The sequence below is a fragment of the Sander lucioperca genome, chromosome 1 (assembly GCF_008315115.2).
Source record: "Sander lucioperca isolate FBNREF2018 chromosome 1, SLUC_FBN_1.2, whole genome shotgun sequence".
Lineage (NCBI taxonomy): Eukaryota > Metazoa > Chordata > Actinopteri > Perciformes > Percidae > Sander > Sander lucioperca.
Window position 1 is genome coordinate 5,270,501 of NC_050173.1, and position 20,674 is coordinate 5,291,174.

The 20,674-nt window shown below is 42.3% G+C and overlaps 1 protein-coding gene across 1 annotated transcript in view; it reads right to left on the reverse strand.

The window, feature by feature from the left end:
* Positions 1-20,674, reverse strand: part of LOC116051164 (phospholipid-transporting ATPase ABCA1-like) — a 154,072-nt gene that overhangs the window by 105,349 nt on the left and 28,049 nt on the right. Inside the window, exons 24-26 of the mRNA XM_036006295.1 lie at positions 13,728-13,873; positions 13,462-13,586; positions 13,006-13,104 (exon numbers count right to left, since the gene is read on the reverse strand). Coding sequence (XP_035862188.1) covers positions 13,006-13,104; positions 13,462-13,586; positions 13,728-13,873 — 370 coding nt within the window. The remainder of the gene's footprint in view (positions 1-13,005; positions 13,105-13,461; positions 13,587-13,727; positions 13,874-20,674) is intronic.

Consider the following 20,674-nt stretch of genomic DNA (forward strand, 5'->3'; position numbering starts at 1 on the left):
GTCTGGTTGTTACCCTCTCAGAGTCTGGTTGTTACCCCTCTTAGAGTCTGGTTGGTACCCCTCTCAGAGTCTGGTTGTTACCCCTCTTAGAGTCTGGCTGTTACCCCTCTCAGAGTCTGGTTGTTACCCCTCTCAGAGTTTGGTTGTTACTCCTCTCAGAGTCTGGTTGTTACCCTCTCAGAGTCTGGTTGTTACCTTCTCAGAGTCTGGTTGTTACCCCTCTCAGAGTCTGGTTGTTAACCCTCTTAGAGTCTGGTTGTTACCCCTCTCAGAGTCTAGTTGTTACCCTCTCAGAGTCTGGTTGTTACCCCTCTCAGAGTCTGGTTGTTACCCTCTCAGAGTCTGGTAGTTACCCCTCTTAGAGTCTGGTTGTTACCCCTCTCAGAGTCTGGTTGTTACCCATCTCAGAGTCTGGTTGTTACCCCTCTCAGAATCTGGTTGTTACTCCTCTCAGAGTCTGGTAGTTACCCCTCTTATAGTCTGGTTGTTACCCCTCTCAGAGTCTAGTTGTTACCCCTCTCAGAGTCTGGTAGTTACCCCTCTCAGATTCTGGTTGTTACCCCTCTCAGAGCCTAGTTGTTACCCTCTCAGAGTCTAGTTATTACCCTCTCAGAGTCTAGTTGTTACCCTCTCAGAGTCTAGTTGTTACCCTCTCAGAGTCTGGTTGTTACCCCTCTCAGAGTCTGGTAGTTACCCCTCTTAGAGTCTGGTTGTTAACCCTCTCAGAGTCTAGTTGTTACACTCTCAGAGTCTGGTTGTTACCCCTCTCAGAGTCTGGTTGTTACTCCTCTCAGAGTCTAGTTGTTACCCTCTCAGAGTCTGGTTGTTACCCCTCTTAGAGTCTGGTTGTTACCCCTCTCAGAGTCTGGTTGTTACCCCTCTTAGAGTCTGGTTGTTACCCCTCTCAGAGTCTGGTTGTTACCCCTCTCAGAGCCTAGTTGTTACCCTCTCAGAGTCTGGTTGTTACCCTCTCAGAGTCTGGTTGTTACCCCTCTTAGAGTCTAGTTGTTACCCCTCTCAGAGTCTAGTTGTTACTCCTCTCAGTGTCTGGTTGTTACCCTCTCAGAGTCTGGTTGTTACCCCTCTTAGAGTCTAGTTGTTACTCCTCTCAGAGTCTGGTTGTTACCCCTCTCAGAGTTTGGTTGTTACCCTCTCAGAGTCTGGTTGTTACCCCTCTTAGAGTCTGGCTGTTACCCCTCTCAGAGTCTGGTTGTTACCCCTCTCAGAGTCTGGTTGTTACTCCTCTCAGAGTCTGGTTGTTACCCTCTCAGACTCTGGTTGTTACCCTCACAGAGTGTGGTTGTTACTTCTCTCAGAGTCTAGTTGTTACCCCTCTCAGAGTCTGGTTGTTACCCCTCTTAGAGTCTGGCTGTTACCCCTCTCAGAGTCTGGTTGTTACCCCTCTCAGAGTCTGGTTGTTACTCCTCTCAGAGTCTGGTTGTTACCCTCTCAGACTCTGGTTGTTACCCTCACAGAGTGTGGTTGTTACTTCTCTCAGAGTCTAGTTGTTACCCCTCTCAGAGTCTGGTTGTTACCCCTCTTAGAGTCTGGCTGTTACCCCTCTCAGAGTCTGGTTGTTACCCCTCTCAGAGTCTGGTTGTTACTCCTCTCAGAGTCTGGTTGTTACTCCTCTCAGAGTCTGGTTGTTACCCCTCTCAGAGTCTGGTTGTTACCCCTCTCCATGATAGTCTCCTCTGCTCCATATCTTTATAACGGAGCTTATTTTTCTTTTCTTTTGTTTTAAATGAGTCATTGTAGTTTTTTTTTTTTTTTTTTTTTTAAGATTATTGGCTTTTCCGCCTTTATTTTGACAGGACAGCTAGTTGAGAAAGGGGAGAGAGAGAGGGGGAAGACATGCAGTTTGGATTCGAACCCTGGACCTCTGCGTCGAGGCATAAGCCTCTCAGTATATGTGTGCCCGCTCCACCCACTGAATCAACCCGGCCATATCTTTTTAATGGAACTAACCGGATATGACCGGAGCTAACCGCTAATCAGAGCTAATCAGAGCCAACCTTTGCTAACCGAGCCTTCAGTTCTCCGTGTCTGTATCCATTAACTGTATTTATGGACTCAAACCCAATTAATACCCTTAATTTTATTAAATTGTGTGTAATAGTGTTGTGTGTCTGTAGTAATGTGTGTAATAGTGTTGTGTGTCTGTAGTAATGAGTGTAATAGTGTTGTGTGTCTGTAGTAATGAGTGTAATAGCGTTGTGTGTATGTAGTAATGTGTGTGCTAGGGTTGTGTGTAGTAATGTCTGTAACACTGTTGTGTGTAATAGTGTTGTGTGTCTGTAGTAATGTGTGTAATAGTGTTGTGTGTATGTAGTAATGTGTGTAATAGGGTTGTGTGTTTGTAGTAATGTGTGTAATAGTGTTGTGTGTCTGTAGTAATGTGTGTAATAGTGTTGTGTGTATGTAGTAATGTGTGTAATAGGGTTGTGTGTTTGTAGTAATGTGTGTAATAGTGTTGTGTGTTTGTAGTAATGTGTGTAATAGGGTTGTGTGTCTGCAGTAATGTGTGTAATAGCGTTGTTTGTAGTAATGTGTGTAAGAGTGTTGTGTTTCTGTAGTAATGTGTGTAAAAGTGTTGTGTGTTTGTAGCATGGTGTTGTGTGTAATAGTGTTCTGTAGTATTGTGTAGTATTGTGTGTCTGAGCCGTATACGGTAGTAGCAGCATTTGAATTGTGTTGTTAGGGTTGTATAGTAATGCGTGTAATAGACAGTGTTGGGGAAGTTACTTTTAAAAAGTAGTGTTTGTTCGTTACTCGTTACTTCTTAAAAAAGTAATCCTTTACTTTACTTAGTTACCCCCTATGGAAAGTAACTTTTTACATTACTTGTTACTTTTGTATTACTTTTAAAAGCAGGCGTCTCTGGCAGAGATTGAAGTTAATTAAAAATAAACTATCTTTGACCATAAAGCCAATCTATGGTTTATCAGTGAAATGTCTGAACTACACTGCAGATTCTCTCCTCACAGAGTGACGGCTGATTCATTATGAACGAGTCCAGCGCGGGTTGAATGCACATCAGCAGGTCATCGGCGTTACACTGTGTTAGTGTATGTAATGTCTGTATCAACTTGTACCGGTCGCGCAGCCACGATGGTCCGTGCATTGTCGTAGACACATGCAGCTTCTTTTCTGGAAGTCCTTGCGTGTCCATGCGACCGACACCAGTCCACAGCGGTCCGCTGTGTGTAGCCTAGTCTATGTATGAGCCCATCTCCACCGCATCATCTGTGAGGCTGTCAGCTTTGTGTCTGCCTAGCATGCTCTGTTTGTAGGACGGCCGATTTAACTGCCAGTCCTCAGCGATGTAGTGGCATGTGTCATGTAGCTCTCCGCTCAGAGCGCCGTCCAGCAAAAAGCCACAAAGCTTAAAATGCTCTCAAAAGTTAGCGTTGGCTGCAGCATTGCTCTGCTACCAGCCTCTGTCACGTTCCGTGTGGAGCTTGTGAGCACGCAGCTGAGAAGGCAGTGTCGCTGTCAAATCTGTCCCCGGGAAAAGTAACATTGCGCCGAATTGAAAAAGGATCTACGTTTCGTTACCAAATTTTCAGTAGTATCGCGTTACTCTACTTTTTCCCGAAAACAGTAGTTACGTTACTGTAACGCGTTACACCCAACACTGGTAATAGTGTTGTGTAGTATTGTGTAGTACTGTGTATAGTAGTGTTGTGTGTGTAATATTGTGTAATAATTCAATTCAATTTATTTATATTATCAAATCATAACAAGAGTTATCTCAAGACACTTTACAGATAAAGTAGGTCTAGACCACTCTATAATTTACAAAGACCCAACAATTCCAGTAATTCCTAACAAGAGCAAGCATTATGCGACAGTGGCGAGGAAAAACTCCCTTTTAGGAAGAAACCTCGGTGGTGAGTAGTGTTAATTTCGTCAGACGAGACAAGACTAAATATGTTCGTCAACAACCTTTTTTTTTTCCATGACTAAGACGAGACGATGACGAGACTGCACCATTGTCCAAAACGCTGACTAATACTAAATTAACATGCATTATTGTTGACGAAAAAAGACAAGACTAAAATGTTTTTGCATAAAATAAAAACTAAGATAAAATCTCTCTTCATTTTCGTCTACAATCGTCTCTACTTTTTCATCATGAGATAGAACAGTGGTTCCCAACCTGGGGTCCGGGCCCCCTCAGGGGGGCGGCAAAGATCACAGGGGGTGCGCAAGTCTGGTTTGAGGTTGAGGTAAAAAAAAATAATATTTGCATGTTAATTTATGATAATACACTAGAATATATAATGTATACAAAAGTCTGTATAAAAACTATAAATTTTGTTCTCGCTTAAAATTGTAGGCAGGCTACTTAGTAGGCCAAACCTCCGGGACCTCTTAACCTGGGACCCTGCTGTCATCAGGTCAGCTGTTAGCTGCTATCATCCCGCCACGGCATCACTATTTTATGAATGAAACATGGCGGAGAAACGTAAAAGTGCTGATAACTCCTCTGTATCAAAAAAGAAAGTAAGGCTCTATCTCGAGAGTTACCTCAACTTCGGTTTCGGAGGGGGGACTCAGCTTTTCTTAGACATAAGTAGGGGGGGCGCCAAGGAAAAAAGGTTGGGAACCACTGGGATAGAATATTCAGCTGTTACTAGGGTTGGGTACCGAGACACGGATTTCAGTGCCACTGAAATGTCTACGCTTCTCTCTGATGCTCCTAAATGGACGTTAGAGGCAACAGAAACATCGCCGCATGTCAAGCTAGTTAACACTACACTTGGCAGCAGCTAACGTTAGCCTAGTAGCTAACGTTAGCTAGCAGCTGGAGTAAACACGGTTAAAATGCTGACAGCTAAATGGTGTTGTCTGTATTTCACTGTGTAGGATTCCAACACCAAGACGTACGACAGTCTGCAGCTGCCGTCTGAAAAACAACACAGATGTTGCGTTCACTTGAAACTCGCCTCACCAGCCTCGTGCTGCATTCAAAGTTATTGTAAAATACCCTTTCCCATCCAATGGTTGTTTTTGTTGTTTAACAGGAATTTACTGGTGAAATAAGGAAGAGGCTCGATATTTTGTCACATTTTACGTACAATGATATTGACAAAAAAATCAGAACATGTCCTTATAACTATTTGACTGAAATCGTTATCAAGAAATAATCTCAGAAGTAATTTGTTATTTAAAAAAAGACTAAAATGTTTTAACTAAAACTTGACTAAGATATATTGAGTTTTCATTTGACTAAAACTAGAGTAAAATGACGAGACTTTTAGTCGACTAAAACTTGACGAACAAAAAAAGATATGTGAATGACTAAATATGTCAAAAACCAACGAGGACATTTGGCACAAAACTAAGACTAAATTAAAAATAGATGAAAAAATTAACACTAGTGGTGAGAAAAACTTCCTTTTAGGGAGAAACCCCGGACAGACCCAGGCTCTTGGTAGGTGGTGTCTGACGGTGCCGGTTGGGAGTGTGAGGAACAGTAGCAATAATAGTCACAATAAATATAATGGATCAGTGACTAGAAATAGTAGTTGTGTTATGGTTTCAGTATTTTGCTTTGTATTTTGTTCTATTTCTGTTGCCTGTTTGTAGTTTTCTGTATGTTTCCTGTTTTTGTATATTTATTCTGTATTTTTCTGTTCCCTGTCTTGTAAATTTATCCTGTGTTGTGTATTGTGGTCTGTGTATATTTTGTTGTGTATTTTACTGTTCCCTGTTGTGCATTTCCCTGTTTATGGTCTGTTTCCTGTTTTATTTTGATAGTCTGTTTTCTGTCTTGTCATGTCTAGTTTTACTTCCTTTGTTTTCCCGCCTGTGTGATTGTCTGATGTGCTCCACCTGTTCCCCAGCCCTGGTGTCACCTGTCTTGTTTCTTCTCGTTACCTAGTTTATTTAGCCCCTGTGTTTCCTTTGTCTGGTGTCAAATTGTTTTGTGTCCGTTCTGCGTCCGTTTGTGTCCGTGCCCTGCCAGCCTGCGTATGTTCATGTTCTTGTCTGGTTAGTTTGTGTCAGCTCTTGTCTGTTTTTGTTTGTTCCTAGTTTTTTACTCACTTGCCTTTTGGATGCCTTTTGTCTTCAGTTTTTGGAATAGTTTTTTTGCCTGCCGTTACTCCCAGGACTCCCTTGGTTGATTTTTGTGGTTTTTAAATAAATCCTCAAGCTCAAACCATCTCCTGCCTGCCTGCCTCTCCCTGCGTTTGGGTCCTCTTTCCCCCGCTCACCATCACAAGTTGTAGTAGTTCATGGCGTAGCAGGGCACTGCAGGGTGTAGCAGGACGTAGCAGGGCACAGCAGAGCGTTGTGGTATTGTGTAGTACTGTGTATAGTAGTGTTGTGTGTGAAGTGGCAGTTTTTGGCACGGGCGAAGCGGGCAGCTGGCCGGGGCGCATTTTTTTTATGCCTCATGGGGGGCGGCACAAGCACTTAAAAAAAAAAAAATCCTCGAAGCATTATCTATCATTTCACCGTGTGGGGAATTGGCAAATTGGCGCCCCTGCTTGCTGAGAAGGTGCCGTGCGCACACTGCACAGAGAAGCTGTGTGAGAAGGGGAAAGGGGAGCGGGGGACAGTTCACCTCTGGGTCGAACGGGTTGCTGGGCTTAGGCGCCGATACGGTTGGTGCTCCGCTAATACTGGGCACCCACGAAGCTGATCGCGGTTATGTGTCAGTTAAACTTTTCATCTCAATCCTATCCTGAGTTGAAAGAGTCTTGCCTACTTTACGGCTTTATTATCGAGTTGATAGGCGTGTGTGTTTGTGTCGGCCGTCTGAAATGCGAACATTTTTTTAAACTACTTTTTTTTTTTTTAAAGGGCGCCCACCCGTGAGCATTCAATAGGGGAGCAGATTTCATACAATAACATCATTTATGATTTTGCATCAAGGAAGGCCAGAAAGGTCAGGTTTTAGTTTGTGTTTTCTGTTCTTAGTGCAATAGTGTAACAGATTCTCTTTAGTGTCTTTTCACATTTGTGTGATGAAAGATTTGTGCTATTTAGAATAGGCCTATTTATTCTATATTTTATTTGTATATTATTATTAATGTTATATTATTATTTATATATATATATATATATATAATAAACAACATAAGTGAAAGAAAATTATATTTCTCAATTGCGCAAATCTTTCATTAGAACATTTGAAAAACACACTTAAGAGAATCCAGTTAACTATTGCAATTACAACAGGAAACACACTTTTTAAGATGCCTCCAACATTTTCAAAAGACAATGAACACAATTCTGCACAAAATATGACAGTATAAGTTATCAGAACTTAAGTTTGTAAGTTTATTTGATTAGGACAACGACATTAATCAACATTTCTGTAAATGTGTCAGTGTTAGCCAGTCGGCAAATTTTCAACTGTAGTCCTAATTACCTAGCATGCATGTCTTTGGGTCTCGCCCTGGGTGTAATTCAATGTAGAACCGTGTGTGTGTAGTTAAGGTGTAGTACTGTGTAGTAATGTGTAGTATTGTGTCTGGCCCGTATAGCAGCAGCATTAGGTTGTTAGGGTTGTATAGTAATGTGTGTAATATTGTTCTGTGTCTGTAGCATGGTGTTGTGTGTGTGTGTAGTATTGTGTAGTACTGTGTAGTAGTGTGTAGTATTGTGTAGTACTGTGTATCTGACCCGTAGAGCAGCAGCAGCAGTGCGAGCACCGGCAGGTTGGTGGAGGAGACGTAGGCTTTCTGTTGGAAACTGATGAAGATGATGATGACCAGCGTTGCCGGGACGATGTAGTTACACTGCAGAGACACATACAGGAGGCCGTTTAAGGTCAAAACATTAAAATATGTTTACATACAACTAGGGCTGTCAGCATTAACGCGTTAATCGCGATGCGATTAAGGGCCGAGCATAACGCATTAATTTTTTTTAATCGCATACCGCCATTTATTCATTTATTTTCACTTCGCTCAGCTTCACGTCGTGCCTAACAACGCCCCTTAGCTGTTCTAAAATCACTATAATCTAGCTAGGCTACTATTTTGACCCTTTGCAGCACCTTTACTTATCATCAAGCTGCCACTTCCTCCTAACACATCCTGCTGCTGCAGGCTGCAGGCATGATGGAGAAAGACAGCAGAAAACACAATTCTGAATGGCGCTTTTTATGTTCCAAAACTCCCGGACGGCTCAGTAGACAAGTCGAAAGCCATATGCACATTGTGTAAAGCCGAATTAAAATATCACCGAAGCACGTCAAGCTTGAGCTACCACCTACGAGCTAAGCATAGTAGTACAGTTAACGTGACTCAGGTTGATGCTAGCAGGCTTAGGTAAAGCACTATTTTGGAGATTGCTACTTGCCGAGCTGTGGATGAAACCAAATCCAAAAAAATGACTGCAGCTCTTGCAAAATGGGTGGCAACTAACTGCAGACCTGTCAGCATAGAAGACTCGGGTCTTAAAGACGTACTACGGTTGGCATGTTCTGACCAAAATTTCTTTTTTACTAAAATATTTATATTTTTTCCCTAAATATATTCCAACTTTTTTTTAAAGATTCCAACTTTTCAAAAGACTTTTTTTTTCTTTTAGAATATTCAGACTTTTTTTCTTTCAAAATATTCCAACCTTTTCACATAATTTCCCAACTTTTTTCTTAAATATTCCACACTGAAACTGTGTCAGGGTGCGTTTGTTTGGTTCCTCACCATGTCCCTGATGAAGTTACACTCTGACAGAAAGGGTGTGTTTGTTTCGAGCCTCGACATGTCGCAGATAGAGTTACAATCTGCCACACAAAGACACTCTGAGGGTGTGTTTGTTTTGTGTCTCACCATGTCCCAGATGAAGTTGGCCACCCAGTAGAGCAGCGGCTGCACGCCACTGAACTGCATGTTTTTGGGTTTGCTGACTCGCTTCTGGATGAGGAAGACCACGAAGCTGGCGGGGACGAAGGACATGGCGAAGATCACAAAGATGGACACCAGGACATCCACGGAGGTCGTTACCCTGGAGACAGTCAGGAGGCGGAGTTAGACACAGAGAGGTTGCTTGTTTTGGTGTATTTGAAGTTACGTAAAACTAAGCAAAATCTAGGCTAATACAAAAATATAATTTAATACTTTCACCCAGGAAATGGGTGTTCATGTCCCAGGAGTGTTTTAATATTAATTAAATTAATTAATAATTAATTAGTCTTTCTCCTAAACTTAACGTTGCCGCAGCTGTATCCCCTCTACCCTGTAGCTGTATCCCCTCTACCCTGTAGCTGTATCCCTACCCTGTAGCTGTATCCCCCTATTCCTCATTCGTTAATCATTAACTACCTACTTTTTGTGTTTACCTTACTCCCTGTGTACTCTGTAGTACTCCCTGTGTACTCTGTAGTACTCCCTGTGAGCGGTATAGTATTCCCTGTGAGCTGTGTAGTACTCCCTGTGAGCGGTGTAGTACTCCCTGTGAGCGGTGTGGTATTCCCTGTGAGCTGTGTAGTACTCCCTGTGAGCGGTATAGTACTCCCTATGAGTGGTGTAGTCCTCCCTGTGAGCTGTGTAGTACTCCCTGTGTACTCTCTGTGTTCTCTGCAGTACTCCCTGTGTACTCTCTGTGTTCTCTGTAGTACTCCCTGTGTACTCTCTGTGTACTCTGTAGTACTCCCTGTGTACTCTCTGTGTTCTCTGTAGTACTCCCTGTGTACTCCATGTGTACTCTGTAGTACTCCCTGTGTTCTCTGTAGCACTCCCTGTGTACTCACAGAGCGACCTGTGACAGCTGCTCCTTGGTGAGGTTCAGAGGATGGTTGAAGGCTCTGATGCCGTAGCGACTGGTGTTTCGGCCCGGCGGCAGGTTGGCGTGCAGGATGGCGTTGTTCATCACGTTGATGAAGGCTCCGATGCTGTGCCAGCCTTTGTTGTTAAACCAGATCTGAGGACAGGGTTTGACAAGTATTATTCCCATCTCTCAGAAACTTTCTACATGATGCAGATGATGTCATAAACAGATGATGTTATAAACAGATGATGTCATAAACAGATGATGTTATAAACAGATGATGATATAAACAGATGATGATATAAACAGGGTCACACTGCAGACACAGAGTTTCCGCAGATTTTAAACAAATGTAAAAAATAAATAAAATTTAACTTGAGCGTTGAAAGCGTCAAAAAGAGTTGAAAAAACGTTTAAAAAAGTGTTGAAACTGTAAAAAAGAAAGTGTCAAAAAATAAATCTGAAAAACAGTCAGTAAATTCTGCTGATTTTCATTCTGGATCACCGTTGAAAACTGTAAAAACGGGGCGCCTGGTTACCTCACCTGGTAGAGCGGGCGCCCATATATAGAGGTTTACTCCTCGACGCAGCGGCCGCAGGGTCGACTCCGACCTTTGCTACAGGTCATCCCCCCTCTCTCTCCCCTTTCAAGTCTAAGCTGTCCTATCCAAATAAAGGCCTAAAAATGCCCCAAAAATCATCTTTAAAAAAGCAAACTGTAAAAACATCTGCTGATTCTGTTTGGGTCTGTTTAAAGATGTTCTGAGCCAATGTTCGGTTTATAAAAGATTTTTTCCTCACTAAAGAAAGTGAAGTCTAGTAAAATTGTCAGAAAGATGTGTAGATATAAACAGTATCTAGGCAACCGTTGTTTTGATAAATCTTCCCTTGTATGTTTTCACCTTGTGATTTTTAATTAAAACTCTTTGTTTCTTAGTATCGTTCTGTCGTGTTTATGCAAATCAGTATTTCTGTAATCTGTAATCTCTTTTTCGTTTACACTGATAACTTTTGGATTGAACCCTCTACGACAGTTTTGTATGTTTTCTTGTGTGTTATAAATCTGTGCTTTCCCGGAGCCTTTAAACACATCACAGCTGTGTCTTACCTTGACGTTGTTCTTCGTGTCCAAACCGTTAATGAAACCAGACAAACTGTCAAGGAATCGATCTGCAGCCGCGCCCTGAAACACACAGACGACCTCATCTTAGTATCTAATTAATTAAAGTTTTTTTTGTTAATATACAAATGTTCAGCCGTTGACAGGCTCAGATTATTATTCTAAGTGTCTGACAACATTATGGGATGGATCCCTACAGAGATAGACCTTTTAGTTAAAGAGTAAGATCCTTTTAGTTTAACATGAAACAGCCCCGAAATCACCATCACCAAACTCCACCAGACTCCATGTAAAAAAACTAAACTAAAAGGATCTTATTCTTTAACTAAAAGGTCTATCTCTGTAGGGATCCTTTACATAATGGTGTCAGACACTTAGACTAATAATAAACTAATTTAATACATTTTATACGTGAATAAAGTCTTACCTTCTGTAACTCAAAGATCTTTCTGATTCGCTCAATGGCGTCATCAACCTCATTGGCCGGTGGGAGGACCTGAGTGCTCCTGGCGCCCAATGAGAACCCTCCGTACCTGCAGAGAGAAAAAACAGATTAACACGTGACAAACAGGAAACAGTTTGATTTCAAAATAAAAGCAGAAGAGAATAATTAAAAACACTGACCTGAATTCATTCACCCAAACTTTGTTCTTCAAACTGTGAACAACACAAACAGTTAGTCCCTGAGTATTACTGAGTATTACTGTCTGTATTTCTATGAATTAACTCTATGTATGTCTGTGTATTAACTCTGTGTACTTGTTTGTATGTCTGTGTATTAACTCTGTGTACTTGTTTGTATGTCTGTGTATTAACTCTGTGTACTTGTGTGTATATCTGTGCATTAACTCTGTGTACTTGTGTGTATGTCTGTGTATTAACTTTGTGTACTTGTGTGTATGTCTGTGTATTAACTCTGTGTACTTGTTTGTATGTCTGTGTATTAACTCTGTGTACTTGTTTGTATGTCTGTGTATTAACTCTGTGTACTTGTGTGTATGTCTGTGTATTAATTCTGTGTACTTGTGTGTATGTCTGTGTATTAACTCTGTGTACTTGTGTGTTTGTCTGCATATTAACTCTGTGTAACGTGTGTGTATTTCTGTGTAAATGTACTGCAGTATCTGTCCCATGTGTTCCACCTCTTGCCGATGATGTCGGCGTATGTTTTCACCAGGTAGTCGGAGATGTTTCTCCCCGTCAGGTTCTGAAGAGAGTCGGTGGTGCTCAGCTTCATCTGAACACAAACATAACTTTATATTAATATACAGAATATAACTTTATATTAATGTACAGAACACAACTTTATATTAATGTACAGAATATAACTTTATATTAATGTACAGAACACAACTTTATATTAATATACAGAATATAACTTTATATTAATGTACAGAACACAACTTTATATTAATGTACAGAATATAACTTTATATTAATGTACAGAACACAACTTTATATTAATATACAGAATATAACTTTATATTAATGTACAGAATATAACTTTATATTAATGTACAGAATATATGATATTAAATCTCTCAGAGAAGATATATATATAAATTATATATATGTGAATGAACCTCTGGCGGTGGCAGCCCCCCAGCTCCAGCAGGACAGTCCGGCAGCATCTTCTTGTTGCCGTCGGAGCTGCAGACGCACGCTGGAGACGGGTCGTCCATCGTCCAGTTGGACGAGCTGAACAGCTGCGTGATGCCTTCAGGGACCTCTGGAGTTCTCCAGTCGTCATCGGCCATCGTACACGGAGCCTCTCTGGGGACGGAGATAAGAGACGGACAGGAAATCAGCAGGGTAAAGATATGGGAGAATGTTGTGGAGTATATTCAGTTCTTGAACGTCCTAGGGCATCATCCTTTTACCACTTTTTTCCAGAATTATTACGACCTCCTTTATTTCTGTAATCTGTGCATCAACAGATGTGTCCTTTTATCAAAAGTGACCCTGAATCTGAATTTGGTCTTAAAGAACAAACATTAGATGTTAAACACAAATCCCTCATCGAAATAACTCCATAAACAGAAACAACTCTCTTCAAGTGAAATCTACAGTAGATCACACCCTAAGATGTTTAAAAACAGGTTCAGTTTTTATTTTATTACACATTTAGATTTATTAAAGCCATGTTTTCTTACGGGATGGGATGTCCGTCCATGCAGCGAGTCCCGAAGCCTGGCGCGTCCAACAGAGCGCCAAGTAACTTCTGCATGTTGGAGTCTCCGGGTGAATCATCACTGAGACACACACACACACACACACACACACACACACACACACACACACACACACACACAGACAGACACATACACGGACAGACAGACAGACAGACACAGACACACACACACACACACACACACACACACACACACACACGGACAGACAGACAGACACACACACACACACACACACACACACACGGACAGACAGCCAGACAGACAGACAGACACAGACACACACACACACACACACACACACACACACACACACACACACACACACACACACGCACAGACAGACACACACACAAACGTTAATTAGCCCCAGTTTGAGCCAGTTGTGTACCTGGTGAAGGTGGTTTTGGGGACCGGTACCTGATGAAGGTGACCTGGTCCTCGTACATCCAGGGCTGCAGCTCCAGACTCGGATACTTCCCAAACGGAGGGACGATGAGACTGAAGACCAGCGCGATGAACACAAACACCACCGGGAGAACAATCTGCAAAACACAGGAAAACTAAAAACTGCACACACCTACAGGAAACATATATACATTATATATACAGTATATATGTATATATGTATATAATATCTCAACCCATATCTGATTATATAAACATATATAAACATGTGAGGGTACCTGAGCGAAGAAGCCCTTGAGGGAGCGGCGAGCGTTGAGAAATCGTTTCCACATCAGATCCACAAACTGCTGCTTCAGACTCCAGCCTTTCACCTGATACGGGCCTTTCCTGTCTGAACAGCTGAGCCGGTCCGTCTCTCTGGTCTCTGACGGGTCAGAACAGAACAATGTGTTAGGGTTCAAACATTAGATAACATTATGATGTTCATCCTAATGCTCTGGATGTCTCATAAGCAGGGCTGGGTACCCAATGTAAGACTTTTTAGGCACAGACCGAATTGCCTCTAAAATATCACGTATCGGAAAATGCCTCGTCAGTCAATACCTAAGGAGTAAATAACCTCAGTGTCAGTGAGCCAATCAGCACGCAGCATGCTTCTACCAAGATCTAATAATGTCTGTGATTGGCTGTCTAACGTTACATGTCGTAGAGACATGCAGGAAAAACTCTCCGTTACACAGAGACGCCTCAGGTAGCCGGAGCTGGAACATACATACTAATGTTTGTAGGGGTGCACCGATCCGATATTAAGATCGGATATTGGCCCTGATATTGACAAAATAACAGATCCACGGGCCGATACAGTTTTTTTTTTTTCCTCTGTCGCAGCACTGGGACCCCTTTTAACTGTTAACTGTGTACCCTTCTCACTCATGGTAGTAACTTTATAACACAACAATTAATAACCCACAACTAACTCTCTTTAAAAGGATAAAACACCATAGCACATAACAATTTGTGACTTAAACAGTTTCGAACACTAATCATTTTACATTTACAAATGTAGCTACACCGCCGAACGGCATGTTGGGTAACATTATAGCTGCTAGCTAGCCAGGTAGCATAAACAGTCTGTTAAGCTGGGAGAGGCTCCGGTCACTACTGCACATTCAAGAACAGAGAAGAAAGTTAGAGGATGAAGAAAGACCAGAGATACACCAGAACAACGTATGCTCAAGAGAGGAGCCGTCTGCTGTTCCCAAGGTTTTTTGTTTCTAAAAAATCGGACATAATTTAAACCACTGTTGTTGCCCGTCGCTCTAATGTTACTCTGCCGTGCTAACGTTACTGTGCTAACGTTACAGTGCTAACGTTAAAGACACGTCACTTCAAGCATGCAGCAGAGCAACATTATGAACGCAATCCAACTACGGTCCCGCTACAGACCGTTGAGAAAGACGGGTTCAGAGCAAGGATTAAAACACTGGATTTAAGATGCCTTGCCTCGCTGAAATATGTCCGCCAACCTACTTTACATTATAAACATTATTCAAACAGCAAAGGAGGCTGACAGCGGAGCTCCGTTCAGTCGCCCACTACAACCACACTACAACCTAACTTACCTGTGGCCAAGGTAGTGTTTATACAACTAGCTTACAACTATTTGGTTTTGAAAGGGAAACCATGTTAAAGTTGTTTGCGTATTCATTCGATTTGAGTTTATTTTACTACTTTGCAGTTTGCAGAAGAAAAAATAGTTTAGATTCTGTAACTGTTTGATGGATTCTCCTTAACGTTATATAATGTTAATATAATAATAGTTAATAATATGATGTTCCTTCATATAACGTTATTGTATAATGTTGATGAGCCAAGCAAACCCTTTAGTAATCATAGCTTTTGGTAAACATGATGACATTAACATGTTTTTGTGATATTCTATGTACTCCTGACAGTATAATAAGCCATTATGAACCTATATAAAGGCCCATTATTGTTATTTATTTAAATTAATTTTAAGAAGTTTGATTACATTATATTTTCAATTTGAATGCACCATTGTTTTTTAAATAACAAATAAATAAGAATTCAATACATTACATCTATGTTATTTTGTCTTAGGAAAGTAATGTTTAGTTAGGAAAGTCTGTAGCCTTTAGTCTCTTCCACATGGTGAAGGAAGGTATAAGGTGCAAAAGGTATACAGTTTATTATTAATTCAACAACAGTATTGGATTGGTATCGGGTATCGACATATACACAAAGCCCTGGCATCGGCATCGGTATCGGGACTGAAAAAATGTCGGATCGATGCATCCCTAAATGTTTGTGTCGTAATGTTGTCTTAACCTTTTGTTTTATAAAATTGGTATCATCATTTATCCTGTCAGAGACGAGCTGCTGCACGTCATCCACAAGCGAACGTCATCCACAAGCGACAGCAGTCGGCGGGGACGAGGCAGCCGGCAGCTGCCTTCAACCTCCTACCTAACAGTCGGCTCTATCGCCTAGTTTTTATTATACTAATAAAGTGTTTTTAAAACCAAAGATACATTTTTACGTGTAAGTAAGTATTAGCCTCACGCTAATTTATCAAGACTAGGCCTACCGGCTAAACTAACGCTAGCTTCATGGCAACCTCGGGGGGACACCTGGCGAGTCCCCACTCCCCCTCAGGATTTCCTCGTTGTTCAATAATACAAACAAAGAAATTGCTGACCTCAGGGAAGATGTTCGTCGGCTTTCCGAGGACTTAAAAACCAAAGATGCTTTGTTAACCGCCTGCTTGGACGTGGCTCATAATCAGTCGCTCCGGATCTCATCTCTCTCGGCGGCCTTCCAGGATACCGCGCCATGGGACCCAGCTGCCTGCCCACGCCCATCGTCCTGCTCGACACCGGTTATCAAGCCACCCTGGACTGAGGTGGTTTGCGGCCGAAAGAGAGCCTCGGGTAGGGCTCCATCGCCTCCTGCCCTCAGCCTCTCCAACCGCTTCAATGCTTTGTCGGAGTCGGAGCCGGTGGCGGCCAGTGCGGCTCACCGGGCTCGCCCCGCTTCAAAGCAGACTGACCAGCCGTCGTCACGGAAGACGATTGCTACCGCGCGGTGAAAGCTTCTGAGGGATGCGGTAGTCAGACGGTCCGGTGGCCTACACTGCCTGGATCGGCCAAATGACAACGTTCCTCAAAAACAATCTCCACAACCGAACGGTAAGCATTCTTCCTCTTCTTTTCCCTGCCCATCTGAAACCGACACTGACTGTTTTGCTCCCGTCACCGGCTACCCACACCCCCCCCCTCCCCGTCCGCTCTTCCCCCTAACCACAGTAATTATTGGGGACTCCATCACTAGAGACCTACGGTTTCATAATGCTGTCACACACTGTTTTCCCGGAGCCAAAGTTGCAGACATCCTGGCTAAAGTTATGGACCTGATACCCTCATTTCCGACCTCTATCAAACGCATCGTGGTCCATTGTGGACATAACGACATGTCCACTCGGATTCAGGAGTGTGAGCGCACAAGGCGAGACTTTACCACTCTCATTGAGGCTTTAAAAAGCACTGGGAAGTCGGTTTTTATTTCGGGCCCACTTCCATCTCTAGGTCGCGGATCAGGCCTCTTTAGCAGACTACTCTCCCTTAACACCTGGCTCCAGCTCACATGCAGCATTCACAAGATAGGTTTTATTGACAACTTCAATCTGTTTTGGGAACGTGGCTCCCTGTTCAGCAGGGATGGGATTCATCCCAATACACGCGGAAGCCAGATGCTACGTGGAAATTTGCACCACGCCGTGCATACCCAGACCTCTGATTGACTGTTTACATCCCGTAAACACTCCCACAAGCACACTGACCAGACACACTCTCCCAAAGTCAATAATCAGAGATACAGCGCTACACGCCCCTCTGTGCTCCCTTCAGAGCAATCACCCATTCATAATCCCATAACCACCGTGTCTGTCCCCCGACTGAGACCGTTTAAACCAAACGCTAACAAAAGAGGTGCTATACTAAACAACCTAATTGGAATTAAAACAACCACTGCAACGATAGAACAGAATAGGAAAATCAAATGTGGACTATTAAATATTAGATCTCTGTCATCGAAAGCATTATTGGTAAACGAATTGATATCAGATAACCACATTGATTTATTCTGCCTCACCGAAACCTGGCTGGGCCATGACGAATATGTTAGTTTAAACGAAGCCACTCCTCCCAGTCATAATAATACCCAAATTCCACGAGGCTCAGGCCGAGGAGGGGGAGTTGCAGCCATATTTGACTCGAGCCTGTTAATTAATCCTAAACCTAAACTAAATTATAACTCGTTTGAAAGCCTTGTTCTTAATCTTCAACACCCAACATGGAAAACAGTACAGCCAATTATATTCGTTGTTGTTTACCGAGCACCAGGTCCATATTCTGAGTTTTTATCTGAATTCTCAGAGTTTTTATCATGCGTAGTCCTTCAATCAGACAAAGTACTTATTGTAGGTGATTTTAATATCCATGTGGACATTGAGAGCAATAGCCTTAGTACTGCTTTCAATTCACTGCTAGATTCTATTGGTTTCAGTCAGAGGGTGCATAAGGCCACGCACTGTTTTAACCACACCCTCGACCTTGTGCTAGAATATGGCATCAAAATTGACGATTTAATAGTATTTCCGCAGAATCCTTTATTATCAGACCATTTTTTAATAACTTTCGAATTCCTACTACCAGACTATACGAAATTAAATAAAAGTTTCTACACTAGATGCTTATCTGACAGTGCTATAGCTAAATTTAAGGAAGCTATTCCAACAGCACTTAACTCAATGTCATGCCTTAATATAACAGAGGACTGTTATGTTAACTCTAGTCCCTCCCAACTTGATAACTTTGTAGACGCTGCTACGGCCTGCCTACGGACTACTTTAGACTCTGTTGCTCCTCTCAAAAAGAAGATGATGAAGGAAAGGAAACTAGCACCTTGGTATAACTCCCAAACTCGCAAATTAAAACAAATCTCACGAAAACTTGAAAGTAAATGGCGTTCCACCAAACTGGAAGAATCTCGTGTGGATTGGCAAGATAGTCTAAAAAATTATAGGAGGGCCCTCAGAAATGCCAGATCAGACTATTACTCAACACTAATAGAAGAAAATAAGAACAACCCAAGGTTTCTTTTCAGCACTGTAGCCAGGCTGACAGATAGTCACAGCTCTATTGAGCCATCTATTCCTATAGCTCTGAGCAGTGATGACTTCATGACCTTTTTTAATGATAAAATTATAACAATTAGAGAAAAAATTCATCACCTTCTGCCCACAGCTTCCAACGACTCACCATTGGGCGCAGGAGGGCTAGAGAGAACGATAAGACCTGATACTTATTTAGACGGCTTTTATCCTTTAGACCTCCAACAATTAATGTTAAGGGTCTCTTCAGCTAAGCCAACTACCTGTCTCTTAGACCCCATTCCAACGAGGCTACTTAAAGAAGCACTACCCGTGGTTAACACCACATTACTAGATACGATCAATATGTCCTTATTAACGGGTCACGTACCGCAGTCTTTTAAAGTAGCTGTGATAAAACCTATTCTGAAAAAACCCACCCTCGACCCTGAGGTCTTAGCCAACTATAGACCTATATCTAACCTCCCGTTTCTCTCCAAAATCCTTGAGAAGGTAGTCGCTAATCAATTGTGTGACTTTCTGCATAGAAATAGTCTATTTGAAGACTTTCAGTCAGGATTTAGAATGCATCATAGCACAGAGACGGCACTGGTGAAAATCACTAACGACCTTCTAACTGCTGCTGACAAAGGACTTGTCTCCATACTTGTCTTATTAGATCTTAGTGCTGCATTCGACACTATTGACCATACCATCCTCTTACAGAGACTGGAACATTTAGTTGGCATTAAAGGAATCGCACTAAGCTGGTTTAAGTCCTATTTTTCTGAGCGATCCCAATTTGTTAATATTAACGATAAACCATCCAAATACGCTAAAGTTAGCCATGGCGTTCCTCAAGGCTCAGTGCTTGGACCAATTCTATTCTCTTTATATATGCTTCCTCTAGGCAATATTATTAGGAAACACTCAATTAACTTTCACTGTTACGCAGACGACACCCAATTATATCTGTCAATCAAGCCAGACGAAAGCGGTCAGTTAGCTAAACTTCAAGCGTGCATTAAAGATATAAAATCCTGGATGACCCACAATTTTCTGATGTTGAACTCAAACAAAACGGAAGTTATTGTGCTGGGACCCAAGCACCACCGAACTTCATTATCTAAATATATAGCTACCCTAGATGGTATTGCCCTGGCCTCCAGCACTACTGTCAGAAATCTAGGAGTCATTTTTGACCAGGATCTATCCTTTAACGCCCACTTAAAACAAACCTCAAGAACAGCCTTTTTCCATCTTCGTAACATTGCCAAAATCAGGAACATCCTGTCTCAAAACGATGCTGAAAAACTAGTCCATGCATTCGTAACTTCCCGGCTGGACTACTGTAATTCTTTACTATCAGGCTGCTCAAATAAGTCCCTCAAGACCCTCCAGCTGATCCAGAATGCTGCAGCACGTGTTCTGACAAGAACTAACAAAAGAGATCACATTTCTCCTGTATTAGCTTCTCTGCATTGGCTTCCTGTAAAATCCAGGATTGAATTTAAAATCCTTCTCCTGACCTACAAAGCACTACATGGTCAAGCACCATCATACATAGAAGAGCTTTTAGTACCTTATTGTCCCACTAGAGCACTGCGCTCCCAGAACTCAGAGCTACTTGTGGTTCCTAGAGTCTCTAAAAGTAGAATCGGAGCCAGAGCCTTCAGCTACCAGGCTCCTCTCCTGTGGAACCAGCTCCCAACTTGGGTTCGGGGGGCTGACACCGTCGCCACATTTAAGAATAAACTGAAAACCATCATCTTTGATAAAGCTTATAGTTAGGGAGTGAGGAGTTGCAGCATAGTAGAGTAGAGTAGAGGGAGGCAGGAAGTACAAGCCCGTTCCGGCAGGGGAGAGTACGAGCCCGGTCCAGGGCCCCTCTCTTTAGCCTGCCTCTCTTAGTTATGCTATTATAACTCTAGACTGCTGTGGGAAGCTCCTTCCAAGGACACAATGAGCCGCTCCCTCTTCTCTCTTTTCACTTGTCTCCTTTTGTGTGCATCTTAGTCCCAGAAATGCCTGTTACTAACCTAGCTCTGGAGAGTT